General features: G+C 39.4%; 1 protein-coding gene and 1 long non-coding RNA gene across 2 annotated transcripts; both read right to left on the bottom strand.

Moving 5' to 3' along the window:
• Nucleotides 1-8,107: 8,107 nt before the first annotated feature.
• LOC117613347 (zinc finger MYM-type protein 1-like) lies at nt 8,108-8,974 on the bottom strand. The gene has a single exon (XM_034341960.1). It carries the CDS (start codon nt 8,972-8,974, stop codon nt 8,108-8,110), a length of 867 nt encoding a protein of 288 aa, XP_034197851.1.
• Nucleotides 8,975-9,551: 577 nt separating this feature from the next.
• Nucleotides 9,552-10,687, bottom strand: LOC117613348. Its single transcript, XR_004583719.1, has 2 exons — nt 10,563-10,687; nt 9,552-10,324 (listed from the first exon to the last, which is right to left on the bottom strand). It is a non-coding gene; the product is annotated as an uncharacterized LOC117613348 (long non-coding RNA).
• Nucleotides 10,688-20,147: the final 9,460 nt, after the last annotated feature.

The following is a 20,147-nucleotide window of genomic DNA, read 5'->3' as shown; positions in this document are numbered from 1 at the left end:
GTGAAAGTCAGGTCTCGCGTGGCGTAGGTTATCCGGCGTTGAGACAGACCCCATACGTGGCGTTGGTTGTACCGGCGTATGGGGAGATTTGTGATATTGTGTTGAGGTCGCACGTGGCGTAGGTTATCCGGCGTGTCGACAGACCCCATACGTGGCGTTGGTTGTACCGGCGTATGGGGAGATTTGTGATATGATGTTGAGGTCCCGCGTGGCGTAGGTTATCCGGCGTTGAGACAGGCCCCATACGTGGCGTTGGTTGTACCGGCGTATGGGGAGTTATGTGATATGACGTATAGGTCTCACGTGGCGTAGGTTATCCGGCGTTGAGACAGACCCCATACGTGGCGCTGGTTGTACCGGCGTATGGGGAGATATGTGATAGTATGGCATGGTCGCACGTGGCGTAGGTTATCCGGCGTGTTGACAGACCCCATACGTGGCGTTGGTTGTACCGGCGTATTGGGAGATTTTGTGTAATACAGAGAAAGGAGTTGAGGTATCACTTGAGAGTGGAATTAGGTTTTATGGAAGAACTACGTGTGGCTTGATCCCTCAGTGAGGGTACGTAGGCAGCCTAAGGTTATTAGGTGCAGCCGCGGACTATTATTAGTCATAAAGGGGTATTTGATTTGTCGGGTAGTTGTTTAAGATTTATTGGAAGGCCGAAGGCCATTTGTGTGTATTGCATGAAATTATATTGTGCATGTTGCCAGTTGAGAATATAAATTGTGTTTTTAGGCAGGTTGAAATTTTGGGAAATGTCCATTTTATAGGGGAGACTCTGCCGAAATTTCGGCAGAAAGTCCCGGTCTTTAGTGAGTGGGCCCGGCATCGGGGTGATGTCAGGAATTCCAAAGGATTCGTCTCGGATTATGGGAAAATTCGGGGCGGGTCCTTTCAGTTGGTACCCCGGACCGGCTCCGCCGTAGCAGGATATTGTCCGCTTTGGGCCTGGCTACATTCTCACCAGCCCGCACGGTTTTGTTTGTGGGAGCTCACGAAGCAACTTCCCAGGGTGGTCACCCATCCTGGGATTGCTCCAGCCTCCAACTCGCTTAACTTCGGAGTTCCTACGAACCCGAAGCTAGTGAGCTCCCACAAGGCCTCGTGCTAGATAGATGCGAGGTGTGCCATATAAGGCACATCACCCCCTCTCCGTTTGGTCGATGTGGGATCTCACAATCCACCCCCCTTAAGGGATCCGACGTCCTCGTCGGCACACTCGCACCACACGGCAGCGTGGCTCTGATACCAAACTGTCACACCCCGGACCGGCTCCGCCGTAGCAGGATATTGTCCGCTTTGGGCCCGGCTACATTCTCACCAGCCCGCACGGTTTTGTTTCTGGGAGCTCACGAAGCAACTTCCCAGGGTGGTCACCCATCCCGGGATTGCTCCAGCCTCCAACTCGCTTAACTTCGGAGTTCCTACGAACCCGAAGCCAGTGAGCTCCCAAAAGGCCTCCCACTATATTGATGCGAGGTGTGCCATATAAGGCACATCACCCCCTCTCCGTTTGGTCGATGTGGGATCTCACAAATTGAGTTTCAGAAAATGAATTTTTGGGGGATAAAGAGTCAATACAGATATATTTATATGGAGGGCAATTAGGTACTTTCATGTTATGAAGTGAGTATTTCTGATTGAAATTTATAGTGTGAGTATTTCAGAACACTACTTATGAAAACTGATTACATCAGCATATTCCCCTAAATTATTTAATTTATTCTTCTTTTTTGAATGAAAACCTTGGCAATTATTTCAAGAAAATATATAGTACAGAAAATTATAATATGTTTTTTCTTTTAATTTTTAAAGTTAAAGAAAATTCATGTTTCTGGGTGGAAGTAGTTCGCATGCAGGTGAAAATTAACGTCTCTCTTCTAATTTATTTCCAAGATTGGGTTTCTACTCGGCTTATGTAAATTCAATATAGAGAGGAAAAGACAATAGTCAAATTCTGGATTAAGATACTCCAAGGTAAGATGTTTTCGTTTTTTCTTAATTACTTCTCATATAGGCTTTCGATTTTTCCATTCTTCAATTGCTGAATTTGTATACAACAGCAAGAACGGATCTAGAAAGCATTATTACTCAAAGCACCACAAGGCAGGATACGCCCATGCAAATTGCGCGTTGGGATCTTTTCACCTAAAAGACGTCGAAACCTGAATATCGTGTCGTTGTTTTAAAATTAACTACAAATCACGTCAACGGTTATACAAGCAACATTGTAGGATATCTAATATCAGTGGCGGACCCAGAAATTTTTTAGCGGATGTGCAAAATTGATTAAGTATGAAAAATGGTTTTTCAGAATAATCATTTTCTCAAGATAATTTTTGGCGGCTTTTATTCCTTACACATCAAATAAGAAAACTTGATTTTATGGGATTTTAGTATGAAGTATATATTGACTTAATAAGCCATCATTTTTAGCCTAAATCGTATTTTGCACTAAAACCGATTTTCATATTTTGATTTGGTATGAATTTGATTTTCTAGTATTTTTATTTGAATCCAAATGGGGGGTACTTCCTTATTTACATTGTAAACTTAAGTAAATGTAGTAATATAAAAATAAATTAAAGTAAAAGGACAAAGGCATTTACTTAAATGTTGAAAGGCTTATTATCACAAAACGTCCCTAAAGTTTACGAAACTATCAGATTGCATCCTGAATGTTTTTTTTTGTCATTCGTGGTCCTCAAAGTTAGCATGTATGATCACAAATGGTCCCTGCCGTCAGGTTCCGTCAAAAATTCCGTTAGTTTGCTGACGTGGCATATATGTATATCACAAAACATCCTTAAGGTTCACACACCTATCACAAATGGTCCTTACGAAAATTTTTTAATTTAAAATTCATAAAATTTTTGTTTTCTTTTTAAAATTTATGAATTATAATTATTTTAAAATATATATTAAATTTTAAATACATGTGACACTATATTATTATAGATGTGGGCTCCATATATATGCCACATCAACAAACTAATGAAGTTTTTAAAAAATAATTTAAAATTCATAAAATTTAAAAATGAAAAAAAAAACTAAAAGTTTAGGGTTCATAAATGGTCCTCAAGATTAAAATCCTTCTATAAATTGTTTTTTCATTTATAAATAATTTTTAAAAGAAAACCAAAATTTTATGAATTTTAAATTTTTTAAAAAAAAAATTCGTAAGGACCATTTGTGATAAGTGTGTAAACCTCAGGGATGTTTTGTGATATATATGTATTCCACGATAGCAAACTAACAGAGTTTTTGACAGACCCTAACGTCAGGGACCATTTGTGATTGCACATACTAACTTTGAGGACCATAAGTGACACAAAAAAACATTAAGGATGCAATCTGATAGTTTCGTAAACCTCAGGGATGTTTTGTGATAATAAGCCAATGTTGAAAATGGAAATAAGGTAATATGTACACCAGTTGAGCAAAGGGGCAGTTTGAAGCTCCTACAATGGTTTTTTCGGCGAAAAAAGGTGCAGCTGCACCTCCTTGCACCTTAATGGATCCGCCTCTGTCTAATATGGTGGTTTATGAAAACATATTTAGCCCAAACAATCCAAACCTTGTTACTATTTGTTAAAGTTGTTTAAGTTGTAAACCTTGTTATAAGGAAGTAGATAAGGTTTGAATTATTCTTTAGGAGGATCCCTTGACTTCAGGGATTGTTAGTCATGGGATTAGTCATGGGGTCGTGTTCCTTTGCTTTCGGTTTTGTAAAGGCTATTTAAAAGCCACTTTCCATTCAATAAGTGATAAGTATTCTCTCAATTAAAAGCTAGATATTGACAATTGGTATCAGAGCAAAAAAATTGGGGCCTAAAGAGCAAAGAAAAGTAGCAACTCTTGCCGTAGCAAGTATCAATGTCGACTGAAGGAAGCAGCTTTGTTCAACCATCAATCCCACGCTTTGATGGTCACTATGATCATTGGAGCATGTTAATGGAGAATTTTTTGAGGTCTAAAGAATACTGGAGTCTCGTGGAGAATGGAATCACAACATATGCAGAAGGAACGGTGTTGACAGAAGCTCAACTCAAAAGTATAGAGGATCAGAAGCTCAAAGACTTGAAGGCCAAGAATTACTTGTTTCAAGCTATTGATCGAGCTATTTTGGAGACAATTCTGAAGAAGGATACAGCAAAGGATATCTGGGATTCCTTGAAGAAAAAGTATCAAGGCACGGCTAGAGTCAAACGTGCACAACTGCAAGCTCTTCGCAAAGAGTTCGAGATGTTGCAAATGAAGAATGGAGAAACAGTCACTGAATATTTTGCTCGAACATTGACTGTTGCAAACAAAATGAGGATACATGGAGATAGAATGGAAGATGTCACCGTGATTGAGAAGATTCTCAGATCTATGACACCTAAGTACAATTATGTTGTATGTTCAATTGAAGAGTCAAAGGAAATTGATGCCCTTTCAATTGATGAACTGCAAAGTAGTCTGCTGGTACATGAACAAAGGATGACCTGTCATGAAATGGAAGAGCAAGCTTTAAAGGTTAGTCAAGAGACTTATTCACCAGGAAGAGGAAGAGGTCGAGGCAGTTTCAGAGGTCGTGGAAGAGGGAGAGGTCGACAAGGTTCATTTGACAAATCAACCGTGGAGTGCTACCACTGTCATGAACTTGGACATTTTCAATATGAATGTCCTCAGAAGGAGAAGGAGTACAAGGCTAATGTGGCTGAGACTGAGGAAGAAATGTTGCTGATGGCATATGTTGAAGACGAAGGTGATCAAATGAGCAGCACCTGGTACTTGGACTCTGGATGCAGCAATCACATGAGTGGGAGTAAGAAGTTGTTTTCGAATATGGATGAATCTTTCAGGGATAATGTGAAGCTTGGAAACAACTCCAATCTTCGTGTCATGGGAAAAGGCAACATAAGGATTGAAGTCAATGGAGTGAAGCACTGTATAACTGAGGTATTTTATGTTCCTGAGTTAAAAAGCAATCTGATCAGTCTTGGTCAGTTGCAAGAAAAAGGAATTGTCGTTTTGATTCAAAAGAACTCTTGTCAGATTCATCATCCTGACAAGGGTTTGATCATTCAAGCTGATATGACTTCCAACCGCATGTTTACACTCAAAACTGAATCAGCAGCTGAGAAGCAAATGTGTTACAAATCCACAATAGAAGAGGACACGTGGTTGTGGCACTTCAGATTTGGACATCTAAACTTCAATGGTCTTAAAGCACTCCAACAAAAAAATATGGTGAAAGGTCTTCCTCTGCTGCAAGTTCCTTCAAGAGTTTGTGAAGAATGTATGGTGGGAAAGCAACATCGTGAGCCATTTCCTAAGGAGAGCAATTGGAGAGCCACACGAATACTTGAATTGGTGCATTCTGACATATGTGGACCTGTCAACCCAATCTCCAACAGCAAGAAAAGGTATTTCATAACCTTTACTGATGATTTTAGTAGGAAAATATGGATATATTTCCTTACTGAGAAGTCTGAAGCTCTAGTAGTTTTCAAGAAATTTAAAGCCTCTGTTGAAAAAGAAACTGGTGTATTTATTAAAGCTCTTCGAACTGATAGGGGTGGAGAATTTACTTCCAATGATTTTGTTCATTTATGTGAGAAGAATGGTATACACAGGCAATTAACTGCAGCTTACTCACCACAACAAAACGGTGTGGCCGAGAGGAAAAATCGTACCATTATGAACATGGTAAGGAGCATGCTAGCAAGAATGAAGGTGCCAAAGAAATTTTGGCCCGAAGCTGTGAATTGGAGCTCCCACATCTTAAATAGATGTCCTACTCATGCTGTGAAGAGTGTAACACCAGAGGAGGCATGGAGTAGCAAAAAACCTCAAGTGAATTATTTTAAGGTTTTTGGTTGTCTGGCTTATGTTCACACTCCAGACAATCTAAGAACCAAGCTTGATGATAAGAGCACAAAATGTGTGATGCTTGGAGTCAGTGAAGAGTCAAAGGCCTATAGACTGTACAATCCAGAGACTCAAAAGATCATAATCAGTAGAGATGTGGTATTTGATGAAGCTAATGGTTGGGACTGGAACAACAAACAAGAAAAGAGAGCTGGTGTTGATCTTGAAGAAATTGAAACAATGAATGGTGTTGAAGAAGTCACATCTAGAGAAGTAGAAGATGAACCTGTTGGACACAATTCACCAAGAATTACTGAAGCTTCACCAAATTTATTAAGGCAGAGAAGACCCCCTGGTTGGATGACAGATTATGTGAGCGGTAATGAGCTCTCAGATAATGAGAACATTGCTCAAATTGCTTTGACTGGTGGGAATGATCCCACTGCTTTTGATGATGCTGTGAAGAGTTCAAAGTGGAGAAAAGCCATGGACTTGGAGATACAAGCTATTGAAAGGAATGATACGTGGGAGTTGATTGACTTGCCTGAAGGAGAAAAAACAGTGGGAGTGAAGTGGATATTCAAGACCAAATTCAAAGAAAATGGAGAGATTGACAAGTACAAGGCCAGGTTAGTAGCTAAAGGTTATACCCAAGAGTATGGTATTGATTATTCAGAAGTATTTGCCCCTGTGGTTCGTCATGATACCATACGCTTGGTTATATCCTTAGCTGCACAAAATGATTGGTCAATCTATCAACTTGATGTGAAGTCTGCATTTTTATATGGAGAACTCAATGAAAGAGTGTTCATCGATCAACCCCCTGGATATGTGCAAAGAGGGAAAGAACAGAAGGTCTACAGATTAAAAAAGGCTCTATACGGACTAAAGCAGGCTCCAAGAGCTTGGTATAGTCGTATAGAGTCACACTTCTTGAAAGCTGGATTCACCAAGTGCCCATACGAGCACACTTTGTTTGTCAAGCATGGTAAAGAATGTGAGATTCTTATTGTATGCCTTTATGTGGATGATCTAATTTTCACAGGAAATAATGAAGATATGTTCAAAGAATTCAAGAAGTCCATGTTGGAAGAATTTGAGATGACAGACTTGGGAAAAATGCACTATTTTCTTGGAATTGAAGTGAAGCAAACAAGCAATGGGGTCTTTATTGGACAGAAGAAATATGCTGAGGAAATTCTCAAAAGATTTCACATGGAAGATTGCAATTCTGTCCAAAATCCTATAGTTCCAGGAACAAAGCTTAACAAGGATGTGGGAGGAAGAGAAGTCGATAGCACTCACTTCAAGCAAATAGTGGGAAGCCTAATGTACTTAACTGCTACCAGACCTGATCTGATGTTTGCTGTGAGCCTTATTAGTAGGTACATGGAATCACCTACTGAACTTCATTATCAGACAGCTAAGAGAGTGCTTCGCTATTTGAAAGGAACAACAGACCTTGGTCTATTCTACAAGAAGGAAACTATAAACAAGAAGGAAGCTGGGGATGAGCTAATGGGATTCAGCGACAGTGACTATGCAGGTGATCTTGATGATAGGAAAAGTACATCTGGATATGTATTCATGCTAAGTTCAGCAGCTGTCTCTTGGTCATCGAAAAAACAACCAGTTGTCACTCTCTCTACAACAGAAGCTGAATTCATAGCTGCAACTTCAAGTGCTTGTCAAGCTGTTTGGCTAAGGAGGTTGCTAGAAGAACTGTGCTTTAAACAAGATAAGCCTATTGTGATTTTCTGTGACAATAGCTCTGCTATTAAGCTGTCCAGAAATCCAGTAATGCATGGGAGGAGCAAGCACATTGATGTCAGATTCCATTTTCTTCGAGATCTTGTCAAAAATGAAGTAATTGAGTTAGAGCATTGTCCAAGCAATATGCAGGTTGCTGATATCCTAACTAAGCCATTAAAGTTGGAGGCATTCGTAAAGATGCGGAAATTGCTGGGGATCTGTTCAAGTTTGTCTTTAAATTGAAAGCTTTATTGCCTTTCAATTTACGGGAGGGTGAAAAGTTGTTATTTACTATTTGTTAAAGTTGTTTAGTTTTAGTTGAAATAAACCTTGTTATAAGGAAGTAGATAAGGTTTGAATTATTCTTTAGGAGGATCCCTTGACTTCAGGGATTGTTAGTCATGGGATTAGTCATGGGGTCGTGTTCCTTTGCTTTCTGTTTTGTAAAGGCTATTTAAAAGCCACTTTCCATTCAATAAGTTAAAAAGGCCTTCTCTCAATTAAAAGCTAGATATTGACAACCTCTCATATTACTAGCGCCATCATACCCCTGTCCTCGTAGTTTGGACATGCTCAAATTTGTTGAAGAAATCAACTGCTCAATTGCCTCTTTCAATTTGCTACAAGTCGTATCAGAGACATATTGGACACTCACAAACCTTTCAATTACTTGCCCTTTTTTGTTCACATAACGCAACACCACCGCCATTTGCTTTCTTATTGAAACATCACGTGATTCATCTACCAATATAGAAAAGTATTCATCGTCCATATCACTAATAATTGCATCAATGGTTTCAGCGACACAAGAATTGACAAGATCTTTTTGAATTTTAGGAGCAATATACTTGAGATTCCCTGGAGCGTTCTCAAACACAACGACACGAACTTTCTCATCATGATCGGCAAGAAATTGCAAAAGCTCCACATAATTACCCTTATTGCTAGATTTTTCACTTTCATCATGGCCGCGAAAAGGAAGACCTTGTCGCAATAAATATCTAGTGCAATCAAGTGCGGCAGTTAATAGAATGCGATAATTAATACGAGCTTGGTTTGTCTGCTTGATCACAATGGTTTCAACGTGTTGCTTCTGATTCATTAAATCTGTACAATGTTGTGCAGCTTTATTGTGAAGACTTCCAACTTGTCCAACATGCTCCCTAAAATTCTCGGGTCCCTTCCTCCAATTTTTAAACCCTTTCTTAGTGAAGTTATCGCTGCCAGCCTTTCCTTGTTTATCAAAGTCGCATTTAAAAAGATAACATTGAAGACAAAATGCAGCATCTTTTTCTTTACTATACTCCAACCAAACAAATGAATCAAACCATTTGACAAGAAAACGTCGATTACTCTCCCCCATAAGTGTTTGAGGCATGTCATTTTGGCTTTTAGGCTGACAAGGACCCCTTTGTAGATAGGCTGTTCGAATTTGTTCTTGAAAAATTGGGATTATAATAAGTCATTGGAAGTCTAAGTCCAGGGTCTACAGGAAGATTAGCCAATATTTCATCCAACTCAGTGACCTCTGATCGTTTTGGACTACCCGAATTATTCAAGGGAGTATGTGAACTAGGCGGATTATTTGAAGGATGATTTGAACTAGTTGGATTATTTGAAGGAGGGTTGGAACTAGCCGGATTATTTGTAGGAGGGTTGCAACTAGACTGATTATTTGAAGGAGGATTTGAACTACCCGGATTATTTGAAGGAGTATTTAAACTCTTTCTCTTAAAGTATCGTTCCATAACTGTACAATTAAAACAAATACAAAGAGAGCTAAATAAGAAAAAAAAATTATTTTAAAAAAAAGAATAAACAAAATTGCCGTTTGCTTAAGAAAAATAAAATAAAAATGTATTCGACTTACTTTGGATTGGCGTACTCAAGAAGAAAAAAAAACCGCAGGATTTTTGTGATGCACACACACTTTGATGAAATTGGTTAATGTTAAATTGGTCTTTTCTAAAGAGAATTCACAATTCCACTTAAATAAGGAATTCCCAAAACCCAATTGAATAAAGAGAACTCCCAATTAAAACCCAATTAAGTAAGAAATTATAGAAGCCCTTTGAAAAGCCCACAAAATGGCCCAGCAGTTTCTTCTTTTTTTTCCCCCCCTTCCTTTTTTTCTTTTCTAAACCCTGGTCCAAAACGACGTCATTTTGGTTAGGTTAAAAAAAAACAAAAAACACAGTGCCTTTTTTAAAGTCTGATCCAAAACGACGTTGTTTTGGCCAGACTTTGTTTTAAAAAAGAAAAAAGCTTGCGCGCTGCATGCAGCGCAGCGCCCAAGTAGTTTAGGCGTTTCGTCAAACAGGTTGCATGCGTCTGGGGTTTCAAGTAGAGGTGTAACGCCAGCACCTCTAATGGAGTTTTCCGGCTACTGGAGGTGCGGGCGCACCTCCTTGCACCTACACAGGTCCGCCACTACATGAGCACACTTGTGTCTAAAGTAGAGAGATATATATATATATATATATGTTTTTTCTCAAAAAATTTTTAGAACTATTTTATTATTGAGAAAGTTATACGAAATTCCCATTCATGTTAACACATGTAGCACCAGCACTTTTTGCCTCTGGGCCACGACAAAGTCCCATCTTTGCTTTTTCTCCTTTGCATTTTTTGTCACACTCTGGGTGGGCTGTGCAGGTGGTCATCGACTTGCTCGCCTGCTTGCATCCTCTTCCTCCTTCTACCACTGGCATTTCTGTATATTATCACCCCAAAAAAAAAAAAAATTACTTTCTCAACTTCTTATATTCTTCTTAATTATACAGCTTTGTAAGACTAACAACAAAAACAACGAAGGTGTATTTGGGATGTCATGTCTAATAAAATTAGTGACATTATTATAAACTTTGGAGGTTCGTATGAATTGTCTTGCAGTGCAAGAAAGGATTTAAATATCAACTTTTCGAGTTGATAAGGTTTTGAAGATCACTCACCCATGGAAGCAACGAGAAGGAGAGCAATGAGCAGAACACATGTGGTGCTGGAGCCAATGGATCTTGTCATCTCTGAAGAGTTTAGGATTGAAAGTGGTTGGATTATAGAATTTCCAATCCAACTTGCAACCCTATTCCTGAGAATGCAAGAGGTCTAGCTTCCAATTTATAGTTGGAAGTTGTCCCTTTGTTTAGGTTTTTGCAGAAAATAAGGCACGGGTTTATAGCTGCCTTTTCTTATTTTTAATAGTGGGAAAATAGAAATTAGACACAGTCAAATACTATTCTTATGGGTTTAGGTGTGATGGCATAATGGGCCTTACCCCTTAAAATGCATCTATTACATGTAGATAGAAACTAGTAAGAAAAAAAGACATTAAGAAATAAACATGCAAGCAAGCAAGAACACCAAAATCAATTGCAAATCTTGATTTCTAAGTGTCTTCGATCTCTTAACATTTCGATGTTGATCCGACATTATAAAGTTTAACCTATTGAATTAATTTATGGAAGATGTAAATATATAGACCAACAAAATCCCCAATTGATAATTCATAAAAGTAAGCAAGAACACCAAAATCAATTGCAAATCTTGTTTGATAATTCATAAGTCTTAATTGTAAATCCCTAATTGATACTTCATAACCCTAAACAATCTCCAAAATTTCAACATCCGTACACATTTAAAGAAGAAAAGAAGATGAAAAATTGAAGATTACCTTATTTTGCTTTAATTAACTTTTCAAGAATGACATAGGTTTGTCAATGGATTTTATTTGGCTGGGATGAGGTTATCACGTGTAGGTTAGTCTTTTTTTTTTTTTTTTAATTTAAATTTTTTATTTTTTATGGGTCAGACTTTTTGTGGGGTTAGTTAATGAGATTTTATTTTTGACACAAATATTGAACCATTAGATTAGACTACAATAAATGGCAGATATTAAACAAACTAAATCTTGCATCTTAAAATAAGAGTGTTGTTATTTCCACCCACCTGTCCTATTTTTACACCCATCTTATGTTCAAATTTTAAAAGACAAATTTACCCATTTGTAAAAAGACTTCCAAGGACTTAGAGAAAAGGATTAAAAACCAAAACAATCACTACTATATTTTACGATTTGCGCGACGAAGATAATTTCGTCGCGCAGAGTTACATTTAGTCGCACAAACTCAAGCGCGACAGAAAATTCGTAGCGCACAATCTGTCGCGCAAAGAGCGTGAAGAAAGACTTTGCGCGACCAATTGTTTCACTCGTCGCGCAAACTTGTGCGATGGTTACCCTTCGTTACACAAAAGGTTCAGAGACGACACAACAGTTCCTCGCACGAACTTATGCGCGACGAAAGAAGGTTCGTCGCCACAACAATGCACGGCGGATAATATTCGTCGCGCGATACGTGTCGTAGACATTTGCGGCACCAAGCGTTCTTCGTCGCGCAATTCGTATCTACACATTTTGCATGACGAAAAACTGTTGTTGCGCATATCCTTTTTGCGCAACGAAAAGATTCGTCGCGCAAGAATAAATTATATGTATTTAAAAAAAATGTATCATTTTCATTTTGTAAGATGTGAATTTGCGCGATGAGAAAGGTTTTGTCGCTCAAAATTAATATATATAAATATTATTTAATTTTAATATTACGTTTTTTTATTTTATAAAAAAATAAATTTGGTTTTTTTTTTGTTGGTAATAAAATGAAATTTTAATATAAAAAAATGAATAGTAAAGAACAGATTTATTATATAAAATAAAATAAATGTATGCTGCAAGAGAAATATTTAAAAAATAATTATGAAAATAAAAAAACTAATCAAATAATGTTCCAAAATCTACATTGTCGTCTGGCACATGCGGTTCTGAGGTCTGGGGGTTTACAGGGGCTGTCGTCTGGTGGGGATGCTCGGGATGGACGGGTTCGGAGGTGGGCGCATCAAAATGCGGGACTAGAATGAGGGACTGTGCAAGGGACTGCAGAATGACCGACATCTGACTCTGAAGAATGGCCATCTGTGCTGTCAAAGCAGTGACCTGACTGTTTGACTGCGCTGATGAACAGGGTCTGGGTTCCCTCCACCTGGCATTCCCCATACCTCGACAATATGTCCCCGGTCTCCTCCCTAGAGTCTGATCCAATGTCTCCGTCAAGATCTGAAACCCAGCATCCTGTGGAGGATCCACAGACTCAATCGGAGTATCGGGAGGAAGTAGGGAGGTTGACTCCTGAAGAACCAACTTGCTCCTCTCCACCATCGTCGTCTGTTTAGCATTACATAAAATATAAATTCAAACATTCATATAATAACCTTTAAACTTGAATGCGTAACATAAGAATTAAAATTAAATAATACTTACATGAAGGGACTCGGCCAACTTATTCCCAGGTCGAACATAAACGTCGATCTCTGGGAATTTGGACCCCCCTAAATTGAACAAGAGAAGAAAAATATTAGTACGAAAAAATAAATTAAAAATAATGAAATATTAAAAATTAAATAAAAATTATTTTATTATTACCTGCCGCCGTGCATCCATCCTATAGGAGAAGGGCCTAGAACCTGAATGATGGAGAAGAGTCTTCTTCTTCCTATTGCCCTTATTGACTTTTGCTTTATTCTGTTATACAAAAAATAAAACGTATTAATTGAAATTGAAATTAAATATAAAAAATAAAAAAAACATTAGTAAGAAAAATATAATAAATTTGAAATTCATATTACAAATTACCACAAAAGCGGGCGCCTGAAAATGAGCGCAGAGCCACGCCCAACTATCCTCCCGCCCCTCAAGCTCCTTCGGGCAACCCTCCTGAAGAGCGACTTGCGGATCATCAAACGCCTCAAAATAGTGGTGCAAGTCGCTCTTCCACTGTTTGTACCTCTCAGAGAAGAGTCTGTTGACGTATGCCAACGACTCGTCGTCGAGGTCCTCCAAGTTGTAGTTCGTCTACAATAAATTAATTACATACATTTAAATAATAGAAATATAAAGTTTGAAAGAAAAATAATTAAAAGGCCTACGTACCGACAACTGGCCGTGAACCTCCGTCTTGATCTCGTCAGGCATGACCTTCCAAGACTTCCATTTCACCGGGCAATGGCTCCGAACGACATGACCAATGTCGTGGGCCGAGGACCTATGCAACTCCGCCGTCGATGTAGCCCGATGTCGCTCGTCGTATCCGATGTTGATACGACTGTTGGTCACTCGGGTGACCTTCGCCGTCTTCAACTGCCGACACGGCCCTCGGATGTTCTTCTTGGCTGCAAAGAAAGATGACATTAATGTTAAATAAATAATAAATTTAATTATGAAATACACACACAAAAACAAAAACAAAAACAAAAGCAAAAACAAAAACAAAAATAAAAACAAAAAATAAAAATAACTGGAGTTTAAGGAAATCTATACCTGGCTGTGATCCCGACGCATCAGTGGATGTGGTGTCGGTGGTGCTGGCGAGCCGATGACGCCGCTTGGTGCTAACAGGCTGCGCCACTAATGAAGCTGATGAAGCAGGCGCTTGGGACCCCGCGGGACCAACTGCCAAGTGGTCCATCAGTGCTGGCGCAGTGGCAGCAGATGTCGGCTGAGTCGGGGGCTCCGAACTCTGCTTAGTCGTCACCTCCCCATGACGTCTAATCAGGTCTGACATCTGCACAATTTCATTAATACACATACCAATTAATAAAATATACGAATATTTGGAAGCACATACAATTTTATTAAGATTCTTAACCTAGGGTTTCCGAGTTCGGAGTATCCGGGACTCCAATCCATGATCTGTCAAATCCTAGACGATCCTAGAAATACAAGGTACACCATATGTGAGTTTGAGTTCGATCCAACGGTCCGAACATAACAAACTCGAAAATCGCACAATAGGCAATATCCGTTCAAGACTCAAACGGTAACCAAATTCCAATCCAAAAAGGCCTACGCGCTCGTGACAACTGGAGGATTGCACTGGGACCCAATGCATGACTGCTACAGAATCCCACGCGCCACCACACGCGCCGGCAGCGCGTGGGTGTCCAAAGCGATACCAATCGCCGGAAAATTCTAAAAACTAAGGGCCAAGGTTCCTACCCTAGGTTGAAAACATCAATTGGAGCCACTTTTGTTCTCGGACCTACCCCAAAAAATGGCCAGAAGTGGCCGAAATTGAAATTCAAAAACCGGCCAAAACTTAAGGTTTCAAATCCATTGCCCTATTGCAACAATTACAGAAATCCTACCCAACCATCAGCTAAAGCATCAAAAATAGTCCAAAAACCATACCTCAGGTGTCGGATTTGGTCGCCAGACGAGAGAGAACGACAGCGGCGCAGATTCGGTGAAAATCGAGGAAATTATGGCGGCTGGCTCGATGGTGATGGCGGGGAAGCTCCGGGGTACCAACGTTGTGGCGACGCGGTCCAAATTCCACAAGGGTAGGGGGCTGAGGTGGCGGCGGAGAGAAAGAGAGAGTTAGGGCAAAAATCAGAATCTGGGGAAGAAGGAAGACATCGCGTCGTTTCTAAAATTTTATTCAATTTTGCGCGACGAATAAATAAAAGCATCGCGCAAAATATTTTAAATGACTCTTGCGTGACGACATAAGTATAACCTCCGTCGCACAATATTGTGAGTTTGCCAAAATTTGGTATCAGGGTAGGATTGCGCGGTTTTGCGCGACGCATAGAAATGTTTTTCGTCTCGCAAGGTTGTCAAGCTGCCAAAATTTTGGGACTTAGGGTTTAGTTGGAGAGATTGAAAACTTTGCGTGGCGCTATCCACATTCGTCCTGCAATGTTATAATTCCGCCAAAATTTGAGGTTTAGGGTTTATTGGGTAGAGAGATTGGGCGACAAATATAGACAGCGTCGCGCAAGTCTGCTTTATGTGCACTTGAAAAAAATTTGGACCAAGTGTTCAAGGGGGAAGAGGGTGAAAGGGCTGACTGAGATTGCGCGACGACGAAGTCTACGTTCGTCGTGCAAGACTGTTTTCTGCAGGCTTTGTGCGACCAATTAAACTTATTCGTCGCGCAATGTTGTAATTCCGCCAAAATTTGAGGTTTAGGGTTTATTGGGCAGAGAGATTGCGTGACGGATTTGGACAGCGTCGCGCAAGTCTGCTTTCTGTACACTAGAATAAAAATTTGGACCAAGTGTTCAAGGGGCAAGAGGGTGAAAGGGCTGACTGAGATTGCACGATGACGAAGTATACATTCGCCGCGCAAGACTGTTTTCTGCAGGCTTTGTGTGATCAATTAAACTTATTCATCGCGCAATGTTGTAATTCCGCCAAAATTTGGGGTTTCGGGTGTATTGGCAGAGAGATTGTGCGACGAAAATGGACAGCGTCGCACAAGTCTGCTTTCTGTACACTCGAACAAAAATTTGGACCAAGTGTTCAAGGGGCAAGAGAGTGAAAGGGCTGACTGAGATTGCACGACGACGAAGTATACGTTCATCGCGCAAGACTGTTTTCTGTAGGCTTTGTGCGACCAATCAACCTTATTCGTCGCGCAAACCCTAAACCATAAACCCAAAACTAGTTTTAATGATCCAACCTGCAAACTTATTTTTTTTATACTTCGAGATTGTATACGCCGAAAATCGAAAAAAACAAACATTAAGAGATCAAGTAACGGGACAAAACTTTTTGGCGGTTCTAAATGAAAAGTCATGATTTAACAGTTATTTTAACTCCGATTTTTATGATTTTTTACAGCTACATTTCTTGAACCTATATGAATACTATTACTGAATTTGATCTTCAATTTAAGATGTTTACACTAGGGGGATACCACATAATCTTATGTTATATTTAACGAAAATATAAGTAAACTATTCATTATTGGTGAATATATGGTTTTGATGGCATACGCATTCTATGAAACTAGTTTCAGTAATCCAGCCGTCAAACTTGTTTGTTTATACTTCGAGATCTTAGACCCCAAAAATCGGAAAAAAAAAAACATTCAGAGATCAAGTAACGGGACAAAACTTTTGAACGGTTATAAATGAAAAGTCATGATTTAACGGTTATTTTAACTCTGATTTTGATGATTTTTTACAGCTACACTCCTTGACCCTATATGAATACAATGAACTAACTCGATCGTCAATTTCAAATATATATGTGTATATATATTATATTATAAAATAATATATATTTGCGCGACGAGAGGAAACCTGTCGTCGCGCAAAATTTCATCGCGTGACTGATGATAGGTTGTCGCGCAATGTTTTAACTTTACGCGACGAGTGTATTGTGGGTCGCGCAAACTTTGCGCGACGAGGTTTAGTTCGTCGCGGAAGGATTTTCATTTTTGAAAAATGTTTGGTGTCAATAATTTTCAAACTTTGTATGAAAAAGGTTTGGATATATTTATTTATCAATGTTTTATAACAAATGTTTTATCATTTTCATTTTGTAAACGTGTTTTGTGAAAAAAAAAAAAAATTAAAAATTATTATTAAAAGAGTTTGGATATATTGATTTACCAATGTTTTATAACTAAATTTATTTTAATAATGTTTCAGTTGTCCACATATATAAGGTTTGGATATAACAACTACATATATTCAAACATTTGTATTACACAAAATCTGTACACTAGCATAATAAAATTACAAAAAAATTCATTATTCATCATCTGAACTATAATAACTTTCGTTATCGTCGCTATCATCACTTTTGGTCTCCCAATCCTCCTCCTCCTCCTCCTCTATAACTACATCATCGTTGTTGCTCGGGCCCACTACAACATCGAATCTCGGAAGATCATCGAGGTCAATTGTAATTGACTGAATCGGTATTTCGATTGAAGACACTCCTTGTATTTGAAACGGTTCTTGTATAACATGTGTATCTCGAAGTGTTTCCGCATCATTTTCCATTGAAGATTCTAAACGTTGGTCAGCCACATTGTCGACGCCGTTGTCAGTTGGGTCTAGTTCTGGTATAGCATACACGTTCCTATGATCCATCTTCTAAACAACTTTCCAACTGCTCCCGGCTTTAGGGTCATCTAGATACACAATTTGTGTTGCCATGTTTGCCAAAATGTAAGGGTCGTCATCATACCAAGTTCTGTTAATGTTCACAGATAGTAAGCCATGGTCGATTTTAACACTTCCCCGCCTATTTGGGTTGCTATCAAACCATCGACACTTAAACATGATCACTTGGTATCGATCTTTGTAAAGCAATTGAACGACAGTTGTGAGTTTGCCATAGAAATCAATGTTCGTACTTTCGCCTCCACCTGGGACATGGACACCGCTGTTTTGCGTACACAACTTGTCATCTCGTGCAGCCCCAAAAATTTAACACGGTTAATATAACAACCCGAAAACAATTCAGCGCGAATAGGGCCGAAGGCCAAGTTATATAACTCATCACTGTAAGTGGGGGAATTCGATGATTTCAACTTATTCACCTAATATAATACAAAACCATTCACATGTTAGTCTGACAAAATTAAATACTACAATTTATATTTGTCAAATACAAAACACTTATAACTTACAGAATCCAGAAACCATTGTGGAAACAATTCACGTTGTTTTTGGGCAACTAAATGTGATGGATGTTCTCGCTTCATCATCTCTTCATGCTCATCTAAGTATGCCATTATCTCATCACAATTGTTCAGTACGAACCAATGCGCTACCTCCATGTCATTTCTAGAAAACGACTCTCCTCGTCCAGGATCTCCAAAGGGTCGTGCGCTTTGGGCAAAAACAGAAAGTTTTTCCTTTCTCATACCTCTGTCATTATTGCGCTGAGGACGATTGAAAGCCGTCTCCACATCTTTTAAATACATTCCACAGAAAGTAAGTGACTCATATTGAACCCAAGCCTCTATAATTGATCCTTCGGGCTTCGCCTTGTTGCGTACACTTTTTTTCAGCTCTCCGAGAAGCCTGTCAAAATAAAAAGATATGATACAAATTAGCAAGCCTGTGATAATGATGCATACACAAATGATAAGGATTATATACCTTTCTATTGGATACATCCAGCGATAATTGACAGGACCAGCAAGCAATGCCTCTTCTGGCAAGTGAACCATCACGTGCATCATACTTGTGAAGAAAGCTAGAGGAAATATCATCTCAAACTTGCATAGGACTTGGACAATGTCATGGCGCAACTGAAACATGTCTGTCTTTCGCAATGTTTTTGCCGTCAGTTGGGAAAAAAATCTGGACAACAACATGATTGGCTTCACAACATCTTCCGGCAATAGATGTCGAATACCCACAGGAAGTAGGCATTGCATAAACACATGGCAGTCATGGCTCTTAAGTCCAGTAAATTTACCCCCGTCAACATTCACGCAACGTGCGATATTAGAAGCATACCCATCAGGAAACTTTACAGACGATACAAACTTTAGAAACTCTTTTTTTTCATTCGGTTTCATAGAAAAGAATGCAAGATCCCTTCTAGCTTTATCACTGTCCCTGTTCATCCATAAACCCCTTCGTATGCCAATTCTTTCCAAATCAAGACGGGCTTTGATTGTGTCCTTTGTCTTGCCCTCGATATCTAGAATCGTGCCCACCAATGTGTCAAATACATTTTTCTCAACATGCATCACATCTAGATTGTGCCTCAATTTGAGTTTCGACCAATATGGGAGCTCAAAAAACATAGGCTTGTGAGTCCAGTTCATATGTGTAGAAGGTCTGGTCCGACTAACTGTTTTTCCGAACGGAGCAAAATCCAAACGGTTCAGCTGTTCCAAGATCTCATCACCGGACCATTCTCTAGGTCTGAGGCGACGCTCTGTGTTCCCGCCGAACTCTTTATCTTTTTCCCGCCACTCGTGGTCCCATGGCAACCATCTCCGATGACCAAGGTAACAAACTTTTCCTGCGTGCCAACCAGAAGTTACATCTTCCTTGCATACAGGACATGCCATATAACCTTTTGTGCTCCACCCAGAAACCATTGCATATGCTGGGAAATCATTCACAGTCCACATAACTGCTGCCCGCAAAGTGAACATCTTCCCAGTTGATTTATCGTACGTACGAACACCGTTTGTCCATAAATCCTTCAGCTCATCAACCAGCGGCCTTAAGTAAACATCGATTGACCTCCCAGGATCCTCAGTTATCAAAACAGTCATCATCATGTATTTTTTTTTCATGCATTTCCAAGGCGGCAAATTATATGGGAATACGAAAATCGGCCAAGTGTTGTGGTGTTGGTTTAGAACCCCATACGGATTGAATTCGTCAGTGGCAAGTCCCAATCTCACATTTCGGGGATCAGCAGCAAACTCGGGGAACGTTCGATCGAACTCTTTCCATGCCTCCCCATCTGCAGGATGCCGCATCACATCATCGTCTACCCGTTTTTCCTTATGCCATCTCATGTCTGTGGCAGTATGCATCGACATATACAATCGCTGCAACCTAGGTTTCAGGGGCAGATAACGCATGACTTTTTGTGGGATCTTAGTCGTTCTATTCTGAGATGTCATTTTGAACCTCGACTCATTGCATATAGGGCATGTATCCAACGTTTCATGCTCCTTGTAGAATAACATGCAATTATTTTTGCAAGCATGAAT

Source organism: Prunus dulcis, unplaced genomic scaffold (genome assembly GCF_902201215.1).
Source record: "Prunus dulcis unplaced genomic scaffold, ALMONDv2, whole genome shotgun sequence".
Taxonomy (NCBI): Eukaryota; Viridiplantae; Streptophyta; class Magnoliopsida; order Rosales; family Rosaceae; genus Prunus; species Prunus dulcis.
Note: the sequence above shows the minus strand (reverse complement) of the source record. Positions and strands in the feature narration are given on the sequence as shown.